This window comes from Perissodus microlepis, chromosome 6 (assembly GCF_051167445.1).
Source record: "Perissodus microlepis isolate ML-2025 ecotype Zambia chromosome 6, ASM5116744v1, whole genome shotgun sequence".
Lineage (NCBI taxonomy): Eukaryota > Metazoa > Chordata > Actinopteri > Cichliformes > Cichlidae > Perissodus > Perissodus microlepis.
Window position 1 is genome coordinate 11,576,906 of NC_140466.1, and position 23,889 is coordinate 11,600,794.

The window sequence follows — 23,889 nt, forward strand, 5'->3', positions numbered from 1 at the left end:
GCTGTTTAGCCTGTGCCCAACTATAAAGCCAGTGTCTGGCGGTGAGGACATACGGTAACAGTTAGCAGCTGAGACGCCCGGCCTTGGATTGTTATTGTTTGTGTGGGTGAAGCAACAGGGGCCCGTTAAAGTGTGTCTGTAACTCTGTCATTACCAGCTATAATTACAGGGTGATTAGCAGTCGTGTGTGTGTCTGTGTGTCTCTTGTGTTATGGATTACCTTAATTTGGCATGTGATCTGTTTTTCAGAGGAATCGTACAACAGGATCCAGATTGGGATTCATTTATTTAATGAAATAAACTTTCTTGTACACAGGAACCAGTAAAATTTGCCTTGAATTAATGTGACGGGATTTGTATCCAGGGAGCTATTTTACTGCTACTTATATGAGCATAAACTAAGTGAGTGGAGAGAAGAATGAAGCTTGTGATTCTACCCTTAATGTATTTTTTTTTCTTTTTTTGGCCCATGTCACAAACCTATCTATTGTGTGTATAAGCACAACTTTAAACTTAAATAAAAGACCTCGCTTTGGCAGCAGTGTCTGCTAGTTGTTATGCTTGAGGATATGCGTGCACACAGCGACGCGCATGTCCAGGTTTGAATGTCTTTGTCTACTTTCGTGTGACCTGCATCACTGCTTTCTGTGCCGAAGGTAAAAGTAGGTGAGCTTCTTTTACCGTTTTCATTCAGAGGAACTGTCTTGTGGGATGTAATACTACAAAGCACCTTTGTGTCCCTTTAAAAGTTTGTTTAAGGAGCAGGATGTTGACTTTGATGTTTTAGTTCACTGACAGTCTTTGAATAGTCATGCTGCTGTGTTTGAAAGACGGCCTCCCGAGGTTTAAAAATTTAACACGTGCTTTCAACCTGTTTTGACCTTTTTTATTAAATAAATACAGTAACTGATAAAGTGTCTGCTGAAATTTAGAAAAAAGTACCAGAAACACAACTATTAATCTATGAATTCAATTTTATTTTATTGGTCCCCCAAAAAAGTGGATTGCTCTAAAGTAGGGATCTTAACCTCATGTTACATGGTGGGCCACATGCAGCCCCCTTTGATCCTGAGTGGGCTACACCGGTGAAACTCCCCTTTCTGTCAGCATGAAGAGGTTTAACTAAGATCTCTTTAAAATAAGAAAAAGATGAAATTTCAGAAGTATATGTTGGTTTTTCTACATGAAGTTCTGCTGTTACAAATGAAAGAAGTGTCAGCACGATTTAAACTGTAAGAATTTAAAGACTGTTTCGGTTAATTCACAGAAAAACACTAATTTCTATAGTAGATTGTGGGGAAAAACAGGAATTCTCGTGCTACTTAATTACTGTGCTACAGGTGGGACGTCCATGAAGTGGGTAAGCTGTTTATCAGGAGGAAAAGCTGTAAGATTTAAAATAAAATCAAAAGTCCAAAATATATGCCGCCCTCCTAATTTTCCAGGCTGATTATCACCCCAGGCCCTTATGTCTAAATAATTCACAGATTTTACATGATACATAGAAGTCAACATCCTACATTCACATAATTTCCCTAGGGATTAATAAAGTATTCTGGTTCTGATTCTGCCTGATTCTGAGTTTAAGTGCGGTACTGCAGTTGGATGCCACTGTTGAAAGATCTGTTTGTAGAATTTATTCCAAGATATTTTACAAGGAAGTGTTATTATTGAAAATTGGAGACCTTGAATTCCGCAACCTGATGTGACAAAGTGGGGAAATGAATGCTGAGGCAACCGGTGTGTAAAAGTCGCCAACGCAGTGCTGACTCAATCACTGCAGAGTTTTAAACCTCCTCTCGCATTAACATCAGCATAAAAACTGTGGGCCGAGAGCCTCATGTCATAAACTTTTATGGCTTAACGGCTCCTGTAATGTGTATGCAGGTCAGTACTTTTATCCATATAGTGTATGTGGAAGCTCAGACTATATTCCATCCATTCATTCTCTTCCACTTATTGTTATCAGCGTCATGGGAACCTGGAGCCCATCCTAGCTACCATAGGGCCAAACTACACCCTGGACAAGGAGGTGACTATATTAATATATATTTTTTTCTCCTGTAGTGTGGATTCGAGGTGTGCATGGCATTTTGTTGTCAACAAGGAAGGGAATATTTTCATGTGTGTGGATGTGAGGTAATCTGATATTCTGTGACTGTTAAGAGTGACGGCAGTACACGGGAATGATTATTACAAGCGTAGAAACCCCAGAAATATTAAACAGAGATAAAGACTGCATGCAAAGATATTACAATGCAGCTGGTTGTCAGCTGGGAACTTATCACCTGTGCTTCTCACAGGTGTTATCAACATTGTTAAACACTGTAAATCTCAGCTAAATTCAAACTCAAAAGTAGTTAAAGACTCATTTAGATTTCAATGCAGATGCCAGAAATGCTGAGACATGGTAAACAACGCCGCATCATATTTCTAAGGTTAACTGAAGTATTTCCAGTGAAACAAGAGTCACTTTAAGTTTTAAACATTAGCTTTGGTTAGAAATAAGGACAGCTGAGCATTATTAGGTAAAGGAGGAAATTGCCTCCTTGTTCACAGTAGCGAAAGTGGCCATAACAACGTTTTTGTTTTTACGGTCAATTCATTGTGCAAGTCGCTGATATTGATCCGATCTTTTTCTTCAGTTAAAGTCAAATGTTTTGCAGATGACTCACGCAGTTCATCTTGACTGATCACCTGTGAGCCGAGATGTTATCTTATCTGTGTGTTTAAATTTCCTCCAAACACTGAAGCTCCTAAGCACTCGTGCTGTTCTGCCGTCGACCTGAAATAGCACATTTGACAGAGGGTGATGCCTGGGCGGTGACTTCCCATTGTTGCTTCTAGGCCACGTTTTATCCCTGTCAGTGGAGGAAACAAACTCCTTAAAATATACACACAGGCCCGCTGCTTCCTTGCTCACCCTCTCTGCCTCCACAGAAGTTTATTGTCTCTACCTGAACCTTGAGGGAGAAGCAGGCTTCCCTGTTCACGCTCGAGTAGGTTCATGCATTGGTCTGTGTGCATGTATTTCTTCTCTGTGCTAAATAACACAGCTGCTCAGACAGGCACAGCTTTGTTACCAGCGAGGGCTCCAGGAAGTGAATCTGAATGTGTCTCTTTATGTTAAACATTAGCTCAGCTCTTAATGCCTATTTACCCTTCAAACAGGGATTAGTGACTACTTATTATGACTCCTATACAAATGTAAAACTAGACTAGAGTCGCGTAAACATGCGTGTGAGCGATAACTTTATGGGATTGTGTGTGTGTTTGGACACCGGTGACATAGTTTTGTCAAAAGTCTGTGATTCCGGTTTTAATTGGTTGTGGTTGCTTTGAATAAGATGAATGTTTGTAGCTCTTTATTCAGTGTGTAACGTATCCCGTTTAATGAGTATAATAATGTGACGCTTTTGGTGAAGATGTGAGATTAATGACCGGAATTTGCAGTTTGTGTTATCCTGCTGTTTGGACTTGTTTGTCAAAATGTTTCCCTTCAAGAGGAGTATCTGATGTTGCATAGTAGCTGGCAAGCAGTAACTGTGAAGCAGTTTTGATGTTGTCCTGTGGATTTATACTTCCTTTAAGGAATAAACTTGAACTTCCTGACATGTGGGCAAATGGCATTTGAAGTAAGGTCAGGGGTTTTTCCTTATAACCATTAACTGTCTTATTATGTTAAGAAATTCCACATCCATCCTTTTCCCTTTGAGGAGTCTCCACATTAGTCTGTTTCTATTTTATTGTGTGTGCGTGTGGTGTCTTTTTTTTTCCTTTACCCCTGGTCATGAGTTCAAATGTTTATATATTCCCTGGTAGTTAACATCAGTGAAAGTGCCCTATTGCTCCTCTCCTCTTACTGCTCGCCGTTTGGTGGGAAATGCTGACAGAACGCTGATAGCAGGGCTTTGGCTGTAAATGGATACCAGCAAGCATTCAGCCCAGCAAACGGTCGGGCCCTCTCCTCTGTTGTGCTCCGTTTTTGTCCACGGCTTATCGCAAGATTCAAGGAGTGGATGACTTCAACAAAAAATGTAGGATTACTTGAGTACTGTAGTGTGCAAAAGACTCATTAATCTTTAAAGTTAATAACAGTTGTGTGGAGTGTGTTAGAGCACTAAGCGTTCTTTTAGACGTATAGGATTAGTGCAGCTTTGTTTGTCATGTCTCACATGACTGAACCAGGGGAAATAACAGTAATTTTGGTGTCACACAGCCATAATTAGCTGTTGTTCAGAGACTAGCCTGCTCTCATCACCCAGTGAGATATGTTGTTGATTGGGCAGCATCTTGAGACGGTCCCACCTGGATGGTGCTCTCATTTGTACTCAGTGAAATGGCAAAACAAAAGCTGTTTTCACACATGCACTGCAGCCCTGAACTTTGTTACCGGGTGGAACTGCATGTAAGAACACAAACATCCAAACTGTATAAAACTGTCTTTAAGATGCCAGTTCCCAGGTGCAAAGTCTGTGTGATATCCAGACTCGCCTTTAGATCTAAATAAGAGTTTTCTAAAAGTGAGTCTCCTCCTCACGTGAGCAAAAGCAACTTGAAATGTCCCAACCCGGCTTTCCCAAAAATGTCCAGAGATCCATTCAGACCTTTGACACGCCTTTCTGTAATTTACTGTAAATTCAGAAATCTTACTAGACTTGGTGCGCAAATCTGAACTGTATGGATACAAATGATTAGATACCCATGCACGCCTGTCTGCTAATGACCAAGAAAGCATCGACAGACTGACTACCCAGCATTCTGTCTGAATGACAGAAAGCTGATAACAGATTGTTGGAGCCAGTAGTCACGTCTGAAAAGTTTATCTTATGGTTTTGTAGTTAATCTTTAATAGTTTTATATTGTTGTGTTAAAACTCTTTCAGATACTCTCAGTTTTACTATTAAAATAACTTAAACTGCTCAAAACGTAAGCGTGTCTCTATCTGTACTACACTGTTATCTTTATACAGTTAACTGTTTGGGGTTTTGTGTGAAAGTGGCTTTATTCAACATTGTGCACAGAGCTTTTTTTTCACAGAGTCAGCTGTCTGCGTGCATCCGTGTGTGTGGAGTTTGTAAAAGTGCTGAGTGATGCACCGACTTCCAGAAGGAGGGGTTGAGAGGGATCAGTCTCCTTTCTGTGCCAGTCTATACTTGGCATATTTACCGCACTGCAGAAGAGAATGCTGTCTAGACACAGGTCTTGGCAGTGTGAATATAACTAATATTTTACCAACTGGAACTGTTAGTATAGAGTAACACCATACAGGATAGAGTGCAAGGAAATCAATTGATTGCAGTGCGATCCTTCATAAGTTATTATGATCTTTAGTTGATCTTTAAGTGGTTTCTTCAGATGTGATTTGCGAGAAGCAGGTTTTTTGTCCGTTGCATATTCTTCTAGCGAAAGTGCTGCAGTGTAACAAAAATCTTGCTTGTATAGAATTATGCATATAACAGATTATAAATGCATAATACAGTTGTATTAAAGGATTTACAGCTGTGTACAGAGATGCCCAAGCTGATGTTGCTGCACTATTGTTGCGGATTGCTATAAAGGTGTTTATTACTCTTAAATACTTTCTTTTAGATGAGCTGTGAAGGATTATCCTCAATCTCAAATAAAAGGTCCCCTCCAGCTGCTGCATACCAATAAAGGTATTTTCACAGACCAGCATTGCAAAAATGTCCCGAGAGTGCAATGTTGGTCTTCTTTCTGTAGAAGACAGTTTGTTCAGGAAAAGAAATTGTTAGTTGTGTGATGGCTGCTTGTTTGTTGGTGTAGGCCAGCTGCAGCCATTTGAGCAAACACTCCAGTGATTTCTTCCACATGTATTTGATGCCATTTAAGGGAATCTGCCTATTATTACATGGCCAGTGGCAACCAGACTGTGTGAGGAATATCTATCAAAGGGGTGGGCAATTAATTTTCCCATTGGATCACATGAGAAACTGGGATTGCTGTGAACTGTCGAGCAGAATTGAGTTCAATAAACTGGATTCATTTTTGGTCAGTTTTAATTTTATCTCTGTATAAACTGCTCCTGGCAAGAGTAGATGCCAGGTTTTAACAATTTGAATAAGTGTGTTCGGTTTAAGTCTGGTTTAAATCTGAGGTGGAAGTTCAAAGGAGAGCAGACGGGTAATCCTCGCTGAAAGGTAACCTGTATATGGATTTGTTAAACTTCGTCACTGAGACAATGTTTGTTCACATATGAAGGTAGATTTGAGAGCGAGAATGAGAGAGGAAAAAACAAAAAAACAACCTTTGTAGAGGTGTAGAGTTGGATCATGTTAACAATCCATTAAAATTTGGCTTGCATCCACCAAGATCCAGAGTCATCTTAATCATTTATTGACCGAAATTTGACAAAAAGCCTTGAGAAAACCCTCTGGTGTGTATTATTAACAAATGCTAAATGTATAAAGATTTAAAATATAATTTCCCATTTGACCTCTGACCTTTCCTTCAAGGGCAATGGATTGACCTGAAAAGTCAAAGTGATGATAATGCTATATAAAGGTATTTAAAAAAACATGTTAGTCACTGCTATTGTTTGAATTGACAATACAGACGTATAAGCCACTTTTCCATAAGTACCAACTCGGATTGACTGGTTTTCTATTATCATCCAGTATTACCTAATGTGTGAAGTTGTTGTTATAGCAACACATCCAGCGACGTAATTAATATGCGACATGAACGCTATAACAAAGGGTTTTTTTCCTAGCCATTTCTGTCATTGCCGGGCTTTTTAAAAAAAAAAAAAAAAAAAAAGTTGTTTTTTGTTGTTGTAGCTAGGCAGTTCCTGTTGCCTAGCAACCGCGACAGTAGCGGCTACAGCTGTGTTGTTCGAAGGAAATGCATAAAATCTTAATTTTATGTTTGACTTTTATCTGAGTAAATTGTATTTTTTCATCTGCATGTGATGTATCTGGGACAGCCAACACCACAGCCATGTGCTTAGTCCTTTTAGCCAACAACGATGCTAACTTTAGCTAATAAACAAGCTCATGTGACTCATCTCATTTTATTTTGAAGGTACAACTATGACAGAATTTACATTGTAGATATTGTACTTTATATACTCAGTGGAAGAATTTAACTCTGGTGTCTCAAATATTCCCTGTCAGTTAAAATCATATTGTTTGTACCTGTGAGTGTCTCACAGACAAATAATAATTGATGCGACCACCGTCTGAAAGCTTTAGTTACTGCATATTTAAGCTTTTATGTTTCAGATAAAATGCAAGGCAAACTGATGTAGCAAATATTCTTTAACTTGATGACAAATTGTACAATATAATTTTCTTAAAATGTTAAAAATAACAGATCATTAAAGAGGCTGATCTTTTTGGGTCTAATAGGAAAGGGATGATACAGAAACATGACAGCCTTATAAAATACTTACTCTTTATGAATGTATAACTTGTATTGAATGACAATAAAAGGATTTGTCTTCTTCTAATGGAAAAGGGGCTGTGGGGAATGAAACATGGGGATTCCTTCATAAAATGTCTTATCGTTAAAACTGTCCATAAAATGTAACTTTCTTTTGTAAATGTTGTGAATACAAACAAATGATACTGATATATGGGTATTCTAAATATCACAATATAGTTTGCATTCAAATATCATGTCACATTTGACCTCTGACGCTCTCATTCAAGTTGACCCCAAAATGCATTATATCTTTAAAGAAAACTCCTCCTTGCTTTCGCAGGAGCATAACATATACTTATTAGGATTTTTGTTTAAATCCTATTTTCCCATGGACCTTATGGTCTGGTACAATCAATGCGCCGGATGTTGCTCACAGGCCATACCATGCCCAGGTCTGACCTATCTCATACTCTCCACTGTTGTTGAAAAGATGGAATGAAAGATAAGCTGTTGACGCCATTTATGCTTGTGCTGGTGCAATTAGTGTTCATTATTATGTGGTGTTTTCCCACTGTTTTATATGCGGTGCCAGCCAATGGAAACAAAACACTGGGACTTGTTTCCCTCATGGATCCCCACTTTTTTGTGGTCAGGTTCTTTTTTTTATTTTTTATTCTTCCTCTTTTTCTTTTTTCCGAAGAAAAAGAAAAAAACTTATTTTTCTACTTCTTTGTTCATTCCTTTGTGACCTAAAGTAGTCGGAAATACGCAGGAAGAATCAAGGGTCCTGAACAGGCCAATCACAATTGTTGCAGGCTACGTCAGCACGGCGTGTACTTGCATTTCTAGGGTGGTGCAAATCAAGTTACGGTGTAGGATTTCAGACAGGTGTGCGACTATGACGTACGTATGATGGTAGATTTCCCGGTAAAGGGTAATTCCCCAGTGAAAATAACAAATAGCACATGTCACCTTTGGTTTTAAATTCAACAATAACTTGAGATGCTTGGAATGTATTACAGTCTTACACACAAGTATACTTGTATACATTTAGCACATTAAAATTCTTGCCTGGGTTCTTTATTAAGCACATTTATTTGTTGTGCGACCTAAACAAGCACCACATTTTCACCACTTTGTGTTGTAGGCAAAAATTGTGCTTTAAAATGAAGTCGGATGTAAAATCAAGAGGAAATTCTGATGTCACAAAGTAATGCAGGGCTTTGATAAAGTTATCTTGTGGCAATTTTCCAGCTGTGAGATATCAAGTGGGTGTGGCTTGGCGTCTGTTGCAGCAGTGTTATCACCGTTACTCCTGCAGGAACCTAAACAAAAACTCCATATCATCTAAGCCATCAGGCGATCACAACGAATGTGTACTATAGCCCTTTGTTATCTAGGGCTCTCATGAAGGAAACTTCATGACATTTTGCGTAATGTGTAAGTTTTGTTATGATAGTGACACACTTTTGTAGGACTCAACTGGTACTTGACGTGCCATTACTGTACCTTGCAACTTGTGCTGCTTTGTTGAAAGTTGATAGGAAATGAAAATGGTTATGATGCTTAACAAATTAATGTTATCATTCGTTTATATTAATTGGCTAACAACATGTTAAGTGTAGTGACTTGTAGATTAAGACTGTCTCAGTGTTTCCACGTGTAATCCCTGAATGATGATGTGAAGATCAGGGCTCTGTGGGGGCCATGCCATCTGTTGCAGAAGGTCTTGTTCTTATCTTGAGGATGTGTCCTTATGACCCTGCTGTGTGCTTTGGGTCACTGTTGTACTTCTGAATGACAACTTCCTGAAAGTGTTGTTGAAAGATCACAGTCTAAATACCTAAAGTGCCTAAAACTAGTTTCTTTATATTATTCATATTTTAGGATTTTAGCTTCAAATGCATGTCTTCATTTAACTATACCTGATGCTGAGTCTCTCAGCTTATCTGCATCATCACTATGTACATTCTTACAAGGTTAAATCCAGAGTGTGTGTAAAGCATCCATATGTAAATTTGCATTTGATGTGAAGCGTTGATCTTTTAAAAGCAAACATTAGAATGAATGACCTGGCTGACAAGTTGTTGACATCTTGGTTGCCTGGATTGTTTGTTTGTCTTCTGCATGGATGGCTTGTGAATTGGACTGTATTCAACTATTGCAAGAGGAAATGTGTGCCATGTGTTTCTCTGGTGGTTAAGTCATCTGTGGCTTAGCTTATTCCCCACTGGGGGGTTGAGTTTGTGGTCTGTGTTTTGCAGTTGTAGAGATTTAGTTTATTTCCTGCTTTGATTGCTCAACAGGTACAGAGCCGGGAGACGCTCCTTCAGCTGGAGACAGTGCTAATGTTCCCACTGTATAGCCTGTTAACGTGTACCGAAAGGCAACATTCGCCTGTTTTCTTTTCCCTTTAAGACACATCTGTTTATCATTCTGCTAATCACTTTTCATCCAAATGCTTAGCAGTTGTTTTAAGGCCAGATTTTATATTTTGTTCAAGTTCATAATCAGTATTGGTTTGCCATTTTGTTAAATGTACCTTTTGTGGCCAACCATCATATCAGTGTCTTCAATGGACAATACAGGCAACCCTGACAGTCTGATAGCGACCAAACAAATCACAAAAGTGTTAGTTTTTTTCGGTTTTCGGGGTTTTTTTTGTTTTTTTTGGGTGGACCACCATATACCTCTTTGTGACCAGTTTCACGTAACGACAGCAGTTAACTTTCAGCAACCACCCACCAACTCATTCCGTCTCCAACTGGTCTCTAGGCTTGTGTGATTGAAGTCTGTTAAAGAGTCTGCAATATGTCTGACAGTGTTAATATAAGAATAATGTAGGGAAGAGTTGATGAATTCGTAAAAAGTGTATGGGTGTATTGTGAACTTCCTTTTGCATTCTTAGTGCACACAGCACCCACTTTTTAAAACTCGAAACACACTATCTGATGTAGTGTACAACCTTTCACAGTGTCCTAACCTGATTTTCGTCACATTGTTTGGAGTTCATGCATGAAAAACAGCTTTGGTGATAAAGAGAGACGGAAAACCAGAGGACACATTTTTCATATTCCTCACCAGCATAGAGTGAAGAAAGAGAAAATGCTTTGAGTGCTTTTTTTAGCAAGTTTAGGGAGTGTAAAAATACAAGATGTTCTCATGCCTTCAAAAATGGCTTTAGAGATACAATGAACAGCAACAAGTATGAGAAAAATGTATAGGCGAAGTGAGTAGGGCCACAGACTTGCAGAGAGCTGTCATGTGACAGATGTATTGACAGACGGGTGACTGAATTATGGCATTAAATGATACTTTTTAACAATGTTCTTTTGTAAGGCTGTTGGTATTTGATTTTATCAGAGAGCCAGATAGCATTGATTCAATGGGGCAGAAGTGACAGTGAAAGCCGAGCAGTTTCTGCTGCAGCAGGTTGTGCGGCTGCAGTTATGCTGCTTCCAGCCAAACTAATAAACACTGACCTTTAGTACAGTCGCCCAGCGAGGGGGGAAGGACAGCAGTGGGTGTGAATGAGAGACATAAAAAGAAAGCGAGTGAGAGCGGATAGTGGAATGTGAGGGATGTGAATGGATCAAAGGAAAAAAAAAGAGAGGAAGAAAAAGGCTAGACTAGAGGGAGAGAGAAGGCAGTGGAGGAGGGGAGGTGCGATTAGTGTGTGAGCCTGAGCTCTGATTGGTCAAAAAGCCTGTATGTATGCCTTTGCCTGATTCTGTGTGTGTGTGTTTTTAGCCAGTGGGCGGGGGATTAAGCTTGCATCACGTGGTCGCTTTAGCTTCTTTTCCACACAAACACACGCCCCCATTCACTGAGGGCACGCACATACACAGATCCTCTCACATACACACTCACAGCTGTTGATACTTCTCTATCTGATGAACGCTGGAGCAGCCAAGACGGGGAGACTGTAAGAATCTGGGAGAATCTGCTGTCTGCTGGCAGCTTCACCGAGGAGCATTTATATGGAAAATCTGCAGGGACGTGTGGACAGACTGGTTTTCTGATCGCCGCCTGGTTATTCGAATCCCGCTCTCTCTCTCGTCTCTCCCGGCTTCTTTCTGGGACTCACTGGTGGAATTTGTGCACGGGCACCGAGCAGCAGTGAAAAACAGAGACATGTGTTTTGCCTCAGCTGCCTACTACTACTCCCCATTCTCTCCCATTCACTGACCAAGTAGGAAATAAACACAAGGTTGGTTGTGCTTGCATTATATTTGTGTGTCGGCTGCTTGTGTCAGTACACCTGTTTGCATATTTTGTATGTATTCCCTCTGTCTTATGGACGGATGTTTTTGTTTCATTCATCCGACTTGGGATCTGTTTTCTGCTCCCACTAGAACCCGGGGGATGACTCCAAAGGTTACTATCAAAAAAAACGATTGGCAATTTTAGGGGAATTCCATGTTAGTGTGGCTGCCAGGGCGCTCAGGCATATATACCTCTGCACTGTAAACACGTCTGGCAATAATAGTGCGCTGAGTGTGAGCACCAGAGAAGATTAGCTCTGTGAAGGAAGATAGCAGGGAGTGTTTTAGAATCCTTATAGATGAAGTATAGAGAGAAACATATTAGACTGAATATATTTGCAAGTTAAAATGCATTCACAGTCACTAGTCGTTGCTCTAAATCAAGATTTCATAAGAAACCATCAGCTTAAACTGATAGCCAGGCATTACCCTGTGTCATGGGTAACGTTTGCTGCTGGCACAGTGATGGATTCAAGAGGAGCTTTCCTCATCTCATAGCAAAGCCGCTGGAGGATCATGTAAGCTGCTGAGCTTTTGGCTCAAACATTGTCCTTCAGTTTCACTGCTAGAGCTCTCACGCAGGCGTGTTTGGACAGGGAACGCACCTACTTGTCTCTGTGTGTTTGGGTGTGTGCATTAGCAAAGTTTACGCTACAGGTCACTGTGTGCGTGTGTGTTTGCGCTGCTTTTTGCAGCACTCGGGGATATAATTAGCGGCGCACAGATTCTTTCCTGGTATTGTTGTTATTAGGGTTGTAACACAACCCAAAAGGCAGTTTGTCTATTTTTAGAGGTGGCAGAGATGTAGGCAGGCTTGCTTTTGAAGTCCATCTGCCCCAGCACGATAAAGACAGTAGCTGCATGCATGTGTGTGAGTGGAGAACCCGGGCAGTGTCACTCGGCATTTTAGGGAGTTTCTGTGACTACATATGTTTACTCCTGCCTTTCTAGTAAGTTTGCATATTGTATACGACGAAACATCAGAGTGAGATGGATAAAAGTGAAGCAGAGCAGAGTTAAAGGACTGGAGAGAGGTCTGTGTAGGCTTCTAGATTAGCCAGCTGTCATCAGATGAAGATGGAGAGTTATGCCTTGTCTCAGGCACTTGCTCTCCATTTCCAAATGTCAGAAGTATTAGTGTGTAATGGATGAGTCCTCTGTCTTAGAGATAAACATCGAGTTCCACTAATGGAGGCTGTCCACAGAACCAATTGAAATACAAGGAAGTGGTCAGTTGAACTGCAGCGAAAAGTCACAAACATGTACACATCCTTAATTGTCCTTTTTTCTTTCGCTGTTTTTTCTCGTCTATCTCTTCTCTGCAGCAAATATTTTCATACTACACATAAATAAGATTTTACATTAGGATGTAGCGAACTGTAAAGAGTTGCTTTGATGTATTTTGGCCAGATAAGATATTTCAAGTCATTCTTTTAGCACTTTAAGTTACTTTGTCACTTTATACATGAAATAACTTATTAAATACAGTTGTATTGTACAGTTGGTTTTTATGCCTGACCTCTTATTCTTACCTGATAGTTAAGGCCAAGCTCAATTTTAACTCGCTGCATTTGTTATCTAACTAACTAAAGTCACATTGAGCATTCTTTGGTTTGTAGCAGTGATTCGTGGCACTGTTTTATAAATGGGAACTTTTTCATGGACAGCTTACCCTCAGATGAAGACGTTGTCTGTTGGTGCTTCTAAGCATGCAGATGGGAGGAAAAGGAGGAAAAAGAGGAAGGGTCACTAAAGGTCTTGAGGTTGTGCTGACCTCGGGTGCTGCAGTCACAGTCTAGTGCACATCAGTAAACACAGCCCACCTCATTTATCAGCCATAGAATTGTGAAGTTTACTTCGACTGCAATACAGCGTTATCACGCAATGCCACACTTTAATGGGCATTGCCTTTGTAAATTCCAGTCTTTCACTGAACAAAGCTCAGTATAAACTGGCATCTTCAGTGGGCTGCATTCAAAAAGTGTAAGCATCTGTCATCGAGCATGAAATGAAGATTATAAATGTTGCTGGTGTAATGTGAGGATCGGGTTTCATTCTTACTCAGATTAATTGTGCGTTCTCTCAAATGCAACCACACACACACACACACACACACACACACACACACACACACACACACACACACACACACACACACACACACACACACACGCAACCACCACCCCCACTGCTTCAAAAACGTCGATTCCTCTGGATCTGAACAGACTGAGATGATTCGAGATGAGGACAATGATCTATTGACAGAGACTGGGGGAGGTGGGGGTGGGGTGGTGGAAGTTCATGCTGGGGACTGCTGAAGTTGTGACAGAGCAGGGATGGGGTGGTGTATTCATGCGGGTGAGTGTGAGTGGGGGGTTGGGGGAGTCGTTTTATTTTGGTGAAACTACAGCTGTTGCATTCAGCCATGCAGAGATTCCAGTCAGCAAACTTTATGCGTGAGCTTCTACTGTCAATCACACCGTCCTTAAATGCATTTCTTATTTACACATCTGTCAAGTTTCTCCCACGTGGTATTCCTCAGAATACCTGCAGTAAGAAGATATAGGAAAAGCTGTGGATATAAAGAACAAAACAGGACAGCACAGCAAATGCATCTTTATGCAAGTCTTTATATCAAAGTCCTGCTCTCAAAACCTTTTGTCTTGGGCTTTTGTTGATCAGGCCTGTGTAAAGTTGTTCAGTAAGCAAAACAGTGCGGGCAGGAGGATGAATTCACTATCATGTTACATAACTCTGTGCTGCCCAGCTGCCTTCAGTTAAAGAGGATTTTACTTTTTGGGAGGCTTTTATTTGTTTTCATAGTATAAATCAGAGCTATGGCAGGGAGATCAGGCAGACAAAGAGTGGTTTCCTGAGTGCCCAGTGGATTCTTAGAGGTAAAGACATATAGGAAATACTGATGTTTAATGGATATTTGAGTAAACACACAAATTGAGTGTTTTTTATTTCAGCCTCGGGGTTCAGGCTTCTTCCTGAAGAAAGAGGGAAAAACCACAAATAAAAGCTATCAGTCACACGCCAATGTGAGTGATGAGTAAGGAAAATATTGGTTAATTTGTCATCCATGTGTGAGGAGTTCGTTAAATTTTGTTTTGTGTGTGACTCTCGTCTAATCTCAACCACAGTTTTAATTGGCGTTTGACCTGAATGAGTGGCTTAGTGGCGTGTGTCAGTCCAAATCTTATAGTGTTAAGCTAAGATGACAACGCTGAATTGAAATACAGGAGGACTCTGTGCTGACACAGGATCCTATACATTTTAATTCTGGTGCTGTCAGATGACTACTGGATTTAAAAAAAGAAAAAAAAAACTTCGGATCTATTTCCTGAACTCTTTTTTTTTTTTTTTTTTTTTTTTTTTTTTGCTGTCATTCCTCTGTTGTCCAAGCCAAGACACCATCTGGTAGCCATCCCATAAGCTCCGCCTCTTCATGATACACCAGCATCTTACCCTTTGGCACTGTAACTGCAGCTGCGTATGCTGACAAGGGCTCCTGGAAGATGCAGTATTTATTTATTTTAAATCTCTGCTTGCATTTTGTTTTTTAATCTTTTGTATTAGTATTTTTGTTTTGACTTTATTGGCTTTGGCCCTTGGCCTGAAAGCAAAGCGCTGAAGTCATTTTCTATTGTTGCATTTACCAATTCCTGCATCCTGCAAAATGCTTGTCATGCCAGTTGACCTGAGAATGAACAGTGGGAGTAAACCACCTCAGCAGTCAAGGTCTTGGATGTCAAAACAAAATTCCTCCCGCCCCCGTTTGTATGCTTTGTTAGTTGATCTGCCAGTGTGACCTAACCAAGACCTATATGTAGTCGTGACTCAGCAAGCGAATGACATGAACTGCAGGATAGAACTTTTATTTCCATCAAACCGAAGAGTAGCACCTCTATGGTATAGAGATAACAGGGACTTCCTTTTCCTGTTTATGATACAGCGTGCCTCTGTGTGTTTTCATCTGATAAAAGATTTTCTTACTCATCATTGGTCTCATTTATGCTACGTGCCTTTAGCTAATTTTAAACATGACTGTTTGTTGGCATTCAACTAACCTTCATTGAAAAATATTCATGTTTAAGAGCGACAAAAGTATAAATCCTGTGATCGATACATGGCACATTTCAGCTTTTGCATTTTTCCTTACAGGCTAATCTGACTAAGATCTTGATGCCCGTTTTATTTGCATGCTACACCTTTTCCTGGTATATTACCACCCTTCATTTTATGTGCATAAAAACCACAAACACCCTGAACAGATATTCTTTTAAGGTAAATGTTAAACTCTCCTTGCTTGCCTTTTTTTAAAATTACTTGATATGTGTCATGTAACATGTCAACCTTTCTGCTTTTCAGGTGACAGTCAGAGTGGCAGCCGTAGAGTAAGCAAGTGAGGTGAAACAGGCATGAGTGCGGACAGCCATCAGGGGGTGGTGACCACCCCTCCTCCGCCTGGTGGAGGTACTAAGGAGCGCTACTTCGACCGGGTCGACGTGAATGATCCGGAGTACATCAGGGCCAGGAACATGTCCCCCGACCTCCGACAGGACTTCAACGTTTTGGAGCAGAAGAAACGTGTCACGCAGATACTACAGAGCCCCGTAAGTTAAGAGAAAAACACATCATTTTGTTTCTTTTTAAACACGTAAATGTTAATGTTAGTGACCCCTTAGTGCAAATTTAGAGACTGAGCAAACAATTTTTAACACGTTGAGGTTTTAAAGACATCACTAGTGTACATTTGCCTACTGGGGGATACTGCCTATAGGGGAGCAACCTCTAGATGGATAGACAGAGCTTATTAATCCCACTCCGAGGAAGTGTATATGTTAAAACACAAAAGATATCTCACAGAGTTTTTTTGTATGTACAAAAAGTGCAGTGTGACTAATAATAGATACACTGAATATTTTTTTTTATTGGGTATTTATCTTATATAGGGTATTGTAGTGTGCAGCCTCCACTGTCTCATACAGGTGATAGGTGGTGTTGTCCGTGAAAGTTATTAGCTCGGGTAACATCCTTGTCTCACAAATAACCTCTGTGGAGTCGAGGAAACAGAGCCGGCCTTATTCACCAGTTTATTGAATCGTTTCTGGTCCTGCTTCATGTTGCCACCTACTTGCCAGACAACTAGATAAAAGACTGCAGAAGCCATAGCTGTGTCGTAAAGGACCTGCACACCCCAGAAGACCTCAGCCTGCACAGAAGATGGAGCCAACATTGGCCCTTCTTGTACAGAGCTTGAGTGTTTTCCAAGCAGTTCAACTGTATCAACCAACACATTAAGTGGCTGAATCCTCCTTTTACACAGTGCAGGGCAAATGTGGTAAGCAGCCCATTGATGGATATTTTTGAAACGGATAATACATTTCGGGTTGCTGACTTGCTGATGGGCCTGATTATGGAGCATCATGGTAACAAACAATGTTTGTAGTCGAGGAAGCTTTAAGCTGCAGGATTGGAGAATCTACCGACTGGCAAAAAAGCCTCTCTTTGTGGGATTTATATGCCCTGCTCATATCTGCATTGTTCTTTATATTCCAGGTTTTCAGATTTCTTGAATGCATTGGCTATTAGTCTCCAACTATAAACCCGAAACTAGATGTCAGCCTATTCATATTTCTGTGCCCCCTGATAAATGAGCTGTCTGTTTTACCTGTTTGGTGCTTGCTGGAACGTCCTCTTGCCTCCCACAACTGTGAACAAGATAAACAGATGTATTTAAATGTCTAATACTTTGCCAAAAAACAGTAAGTAATGCTTTTTTTCCCCCAAACTTAATGGAGAACTTGTTTAAGCAAAGCAAAGGTTTCACCTCACTGACTAAATGTTTGTGTAATCGGTTCCCTTTTTCTCCTTTGTGTCAGTTATTATTCCCTAATCAAGGGGTTTCAAAATAAGTTACAGCAGTGAATGCATCACATGTTCTTGTGCGTTCATGCTTCCCTTGGTATTATGACACTGGCTAAAGAATCACAGCAGTCAGCAGCTGGCTTTGCTCAAGCTTTAATATAACCACAAGCTGCCACACCCTCTTTCAAACTTACCGTTGAATCTCTTCAAGTGCCCTCCCACTAAGAGCACTCATGTTAGGTCAGGTTTTTTAAAGTAAACAACTCCTTGACGCAAAGTTTAGCAAAGACAACTAATGTTATCCGATTTCCTTTCCTTGGAGGTCTGAATTCTTAAGAGTTACTGTTTTATGGTGCAGTTAGATGTTTGAGCCGCCTGGCAATCGCACACTCGATTTTTATTTTTATTTTATTATTTTAAATAATCGTTCATTGTTCTGGAAAGGTAAAGCACCGTGATATCTTATCTGTGCTGTATTTTATTGTTGGCGCCAACTTCAAAATGTAGGGTGAAGATTGTGCAACACAAGGAAACATTCAAAAAGTTCAGAATCACAGAGAAAGAAGTCGTCTTTTTTTTTTTTAGCTCTATTTTGCACGCATATATTATTTTGTGCATTTTTGAGCATAAAATTTGTTTGCAAAAATATCCCAACCGTCCTTATTGAGAAAACGCAAGTTCTTGTAAAGACAACACACTGTTGTCCTATCTTGCTATTTGTATTGTGCCCTTTGAACAGTTGCATCACTCTGTGTGGAGATTTTACAACAGGGCCTTTCAGCCTGCACACTGGCGTTATTTACTTTGCGATATTGACTCAAGGCTGGTCTTTAGCTGAAATGTTTCACACTGTTTACGAGGGGACGCAGGTGCAAGGTGTGTACATGTGTCAGTATGCATTTGTACTTGGGATTACTTTAAAGTAACAAATACACTTATTAAAGAGTCAGCAGGCACAGACAAATGATAAGGCTGGGGACAGGATAAAGTTAGACATTACACATGCAATGAATGATGCAGATGCAAAACAACCTTCTAGAGAAGGAGAGTGATTGTGTACAATCCAGGAAGTGTCTTACCAAGCTTTTACTACCCAACACTGGGTAGTAAAAGCTTGGTGGTTTGACCCGTGCTTTTTTTTTTTTTTTTTTTTAAGCTTTAAATTTGATCTACATTCTGCACATGCTCAGAGTGGTTTTCTTGGCGTGCCGTATTTTGTGCCAGATGTCTGGAAGGGCAGTATCGCTGCTCCTGATTCAGGTTTCCACTTGATCCTCTGCTGATATCATGTGTGTGTCAGAGAGAGAGCGGGAGTACTGCAAGTAAGCTGTAGGAGAGAAAATGACTGTCTACTTAAAACAGGGCCCTTAAATGCAGACAGTTTGTTGCAGAGCGTTCTTGATCCAGAGCCGTATGGCTCAGGCCTTTTTGTGGTATGTCTCTGACTTCACTGCTGGTACAGACGCACTGATTTAGATTACTGAATTAATGGCAGAGGAGGTCAGTGAGAGAGCTGCCTGACATTATAACACCAGTGCAAGCAAAACTAAACTTTCCAAACTAAAGGAATCTACCACGTTGACATGTATTTTCAACATGTCTATAAATGCTTGATTATAATTTTCAGCTATTTTTCTCATGTGGACATTTTTACACCAAATACTTTTTAGTATCAATCTTGAAAAGACAGATTTTTTCCACTTGTAATCATTTTTATTATTTAACATCTGAACATCGCAGGTTACCCTTCACTATTATTTGCAACTGCATCTAACTGTGTGTGTATGTACTTGTAGCTTTGCCTGTGTGCTACAGTGGTATGTCTGTGTGGTATTCCTGCTTTATGCGGTTTTGAATTTGAGCCAAACAGCTTTCAGTCAGCAGTGACAGGTGGCTCCCTTTGGCTTGTATAGTGTTTGCAGCCCGTACACGAAGACAGTTAGTCTCAGTGCTCCTTTATTCATATTCAGCTGTAACAACAATAAGAAGTGTGTGTGGCACCAGCTGGACACAGGCTTATCTCCATTTCTGTCTTCCTTCTTTCTCACTTTGCACTTTTTCATTTAACTACAGCAACCAGCTGTATATACTTTTTCTTTTTTTGCTTTCCTCATTTCTCTCTCCATTTTTCTTTCTCTATTTGTTTTCATTCCAGTGTTATGGGTCTAGTGGCTGCTCCAGATTACATGTTTGTATTGCTCCAATGGCAGGTTGTATTTAAAGCTGGACGAATATAGACTAGGCAGGTCTGAATCAACTCAGCTGACTTGATCCACTTGCCTCATTCATTCAGCTGTGTTTACATTTAAAGTCTAAAGTCAAACCTTGAGCTGTTCAACATATCCAGCTATCTACTGTAGAGCTACAACTGTGATTTTTGCTTGTGTGCGACAATGACGGGCATACCAGCAGTGTGACAAAACGGAGATGGCTGAAAAATAATGACTCGTCCTGTTGATGTGATGACGTGATATTTAAAGCACTTAAAGAGAGACACTGCCAGGTTTCGCCAGTAGCCTTAAGATAAACAGTAGAACATGTTTTTCCGCTATAGAACTTCTTGTTATTGTGTGTGTCAATCGTCTGAAGAGGGAATTGAAAAGGAAGATCTTTCTACTTTCTACTGTTTTTTGATGATTTACGTAGAGTGTTTTCTGTGACATGCAATGATTAGAATTTGCCCCAAGGTGGCCTTTGAGTTGCCTTGGGGTGGTTTTTCTGTTGTGTATGTTTGCAAGGAGGATTTTGATTTTGGCTGCAAATCCACGCTTCATTTTGTCATGGCAGTAAAGCCTCTGTGTTTCCCTCTAACTGCTGAGAACTAGGTTGACGTGACTTGATTTGCCTTTTGTTGGTCCAAAAGGTTAAAATGCCATCAGAATTATGAGATTAAATCAGACCAAATTGAATTGGAGTTGTGCCTTCACACGCTGCTTCCGTTTTCATCGTCATTGCCCGTCTTGTTTTCTCTTGTGTTAATACTCCCCCCCTCTTTCATCTTCCCCCCACTTCTCCACTTCTCTCCATCTTGAGGCACAGACCGTTCATCACCTGCAGAAATGATTTACTGATGCCAAGCGGTAAATTTACTCAGCCGTATTTGCACTTGTCCTGTGGTTTGCAGAGGAAGTGCAATCCCCCTGCATGCACTTTCCAGAAAACACAAGTGGATAATTTATGGTGCTTTAGGTTCTGCTGAGAACCCCCTCGTGTGAAGCAAATGTCATGCCTGCTCTCATTTACGTTTTTCCCCTTTTCTTGTTGTAGTCCTGAAGGTCTCATTTGATAGAACATTAGTGGCTGAACTCACTCCAGAGACTCTTTTAAAAACCACCGCCTTTCCTCTCAGAGCCAGATCTTGGCGGCTGTGTTTCAGTTTGGCATTTCACAAGATCTTTTAGGTCTTGAACTTCCAGCCGTGAAGCAGCGCCCTCAGGATTACAGAGCAACATGTTGAAGTGTTACATCCACTTTGTGTAACCTCAAAAGGAGAGAAAAAATCCACTGGGTATAATCAAGTTTCTCCATATGGCAGCTTAAATCAATATATATATTTTTTCATTTAGAATCAGAGATAGAAATGCTCTAGTCAACATCCAAATTACTATGAAATAGCTGCATGATACTATTTAAAACTAGAGATGCACCACTAATAGTGACCTTATGGCGCTAAATAAAAGTGGACATATATTAAAAGATTCCACTTCTATAGTTATATTCTTCAGCTATACTAGAGTAGCTTTGCATGATTCAACTCTTAGTCCATCCCCTGTCTAAAACGAACTGTTTTGGCTCCATTCTCTTTAAGGGCACAGTCTTTTTAACCCAGCTGGCTTCTGATTGGCTGCCCCTTGTAAACATAGGATTGGACTGCTGTGTTCAGAGCCAGAGACTATGCAAAACCTGTTTGCTCCAAATGCTCGGTTCCAAACTGAAGACCGAGCTTTGGTTTTCAAATACATTTGTGAAAATTTGGTTGTATGGCCCTTTAAATAAAGTTTCTTGGAATAAAGTTGGTCTAGAACACAGGTGTCGAACTCCAGGCCTCGAGGGCCGGTGTCCTGCAGGTTTTAGATGTGTCCTTGATCCAACACAGCTGATTAAAATGGCTAAATGACCTCCCCAACATGTCTTGAAGTTCTCCAGAGGCCTGGTAATGAACTAATCATTTAATTCAGGTGTGTTGACCCAGGGTAATATCTAAAACCTGCAGGATACCGGCCCTCGAGGCCTGGAGTTCGACACCCCTGGTCTAGAACGTCTTTTGGGGAACATTACTGCAAGGGGTTCGACATTGTGTGGCGTTGTACTTTCAGGTGAGTGATGATGTGCTCCAGGATATGTTCTGAGATGGCAGTTTATGTATTATGAAAGAAGCTGGATTGGGTACAAAAATTGTTATCAGCAGATCTTTTTAATGCACAAAAAGACACTCAAACACTATTCATAGTTGTTTTCATACATCGATAAACCACCTTGTTAGATTGCAGTCACTATAATGCATTTCCTCTTCCCAATGTTTATTTCGCTGTCTGTAAAGTGTATCATCCTAGAAGAAAGTAAGGGGTTTATGCCGAGTACGTGAGAGAGATGTTGCTGCCGTTGCTGTTGGGGACAAATTTTACTGGTGCAGGCTCAGAGGTTAGATGAGGAGGAATCAATAGCATTGGTAAGCTTGCTGGCAGGCAGCTGTATGCTTTGTAACACTGTCACGTTGGTGGCTTGAAGGAACAGCATTGTGCTGACATAACTGTAGAGGCTATGTCTGAAATTACAGGCCTCACCTGGCCTGTGCTTTTCTTTTTTCTTTTTTTTAGATAGATGCAGTTTATTACCAGCAACCCTGAAATTGCAGGTCATTGTGTTCCTTCAGTTTGGCTGTAATGCAAGGCTTTTTATTTTTTCAAGGTGAACATAAACCTAACCTGTGACGGTAAATGATCCCAAGACAGTGTTTGTGGTTAATAGAAGACACTACATTACTTGAAACTTAATGTTCATCTTTTAAAGTTTAAAGCAGTAACCTGTTTCGTATTGCACTCAGTTGAACTGTGTTGCAATGACTCATAGAAAACTGTAATTTTACATGAAGACATGAGCTGTGTGTGTGTGTGTGTGGTAATGGTGAAACTATCGGGAGCAACAAGCACAGACGTGCAAGGTCGACTTTGCTCCAACACTCTCATTAAAAAGTCCCGTCTGTCTTTTCCACAGGATGACATCAACGGTTTAAACGTCACCTGCATCTGCAACACCAGTTTTAACAGAAACGGTGGAATAACACCAAAAATATCTTTGTCTACTGGTCTAATCACACAAGACCACACAAGAACATGGTTCAGTCAATCAGCTCAAATATGTGCATGAAAAAGCTCGATATCGGCCAACTGTAATATAAAATAAATGCTAAATTAACATAACATAGACTGGATTCTAAAGATCTGAAACTCCATTTGTGTTTTCCTACAGATACTCACTGTTTGATTTTTCGTTTTTTTTTTTTTTAATATTCACCACCCTCAGGCTTTTACCCTTCCACTGAGAAACTGGCCGAGCTCCAGCCCTCATGTCGACTTAACATTCTCAGCAGCGCTGCAGTTCAATTTTGAAAGATTGGCTGTTGGCATTTTGGAGCAGCCATGAAAACACCTCCTCATTTCTCTGATTGGATCGTTTTGTTTTGTTTTTCCTCCAGTAAGTGGAGAGACTTGATTAGCCTGGTTGTCTGTTGGTGAGTTTGGTTCACCAAACTCACCTGACACCCATCCCCCACATGTCAAGGTTGTCAAGGTGGAAACTGTATTTAAACGATGAGCAGGTAGAGCACTGTGGCTAAAAGGGAAACTTGACATGTGACGGTCATTTAGTTGTTGTGGAGATGTGGAGGTTTTGCTGAATATTAATGATACGATCCACTTTTTGGTCCCTGGATTATTCTGTGGGAACCTAATCCCTGCTGTCATAATCTTCTTGGGAATGGCGAAACATAAATTGTAGAGCAGATGCCTGTGTGTGTGTGCGCGCGTGTGTGTGTGTGTTGCTATGCCCATGTGTTTTCTGCCACTTGATTGGCACAAATGTTTGCCATTTGAATCCATGTACCGAACAGGTAATTGTGCTTGTGTTGTAAATCTAAAGCAACACAAGAAACATGACTGAACCATGTTCTTTTGGGATGACATTTTTCTTTTAACAATGAATAGCGTGTGGTTCTGTGGTTTCTTTGTGGTTCCAGTAAGCTCTATGAAGCTTTTCAGCTTGTTGTTTTGTTTTCTGGGTCTGCAACTCTCTCACGTCTCTCTTGTTTCATCTTGCTCATTGCCTTGGTCTACATTGCTGAACATGGTGGCGCATTCAGCTACTG

At 40.5% G+C, this 23,889-nt stretch overlaps 1 protein-coding gene across 8 annotated transcripts in view; it reads left to right on the plus strand.

Annotated features, from left to right (window-relative positions):
- The window catches only part of add3a (adducin 3 (gamma) a), a 105,662-nt gene that overhangs the window by 52,888 nt on the left and 28,885 nt on the right, over nucleotides 1-23,889 (plus strand). For 3 of the 8 annotated variants that reach the window (XM_084930784.1, XM_084930785.1, XM_084930783.1), the window contains one exon: nucleotides 16,026-16,270. In XM_084930784.1, the coding sequence (XP_084786910.1) occupies nucleotides 16,076-16,270 (195 nt within the window). In that variant the 5' untranslated portion in view covers nucleotides 16,026-16,075. Of the gene's footprint in view, nucleotides 1-11,172; nucleotides 11,597-15,220; nucleotides 15,942-16,025; nucleotides 16,271-23,889 lie in introns of those variants that run through there. The other 5 variants (XM_084930787.1, XM_084930789.1, XM_084930788.1 and 2 more) reach the window with 4 other exon arrangements.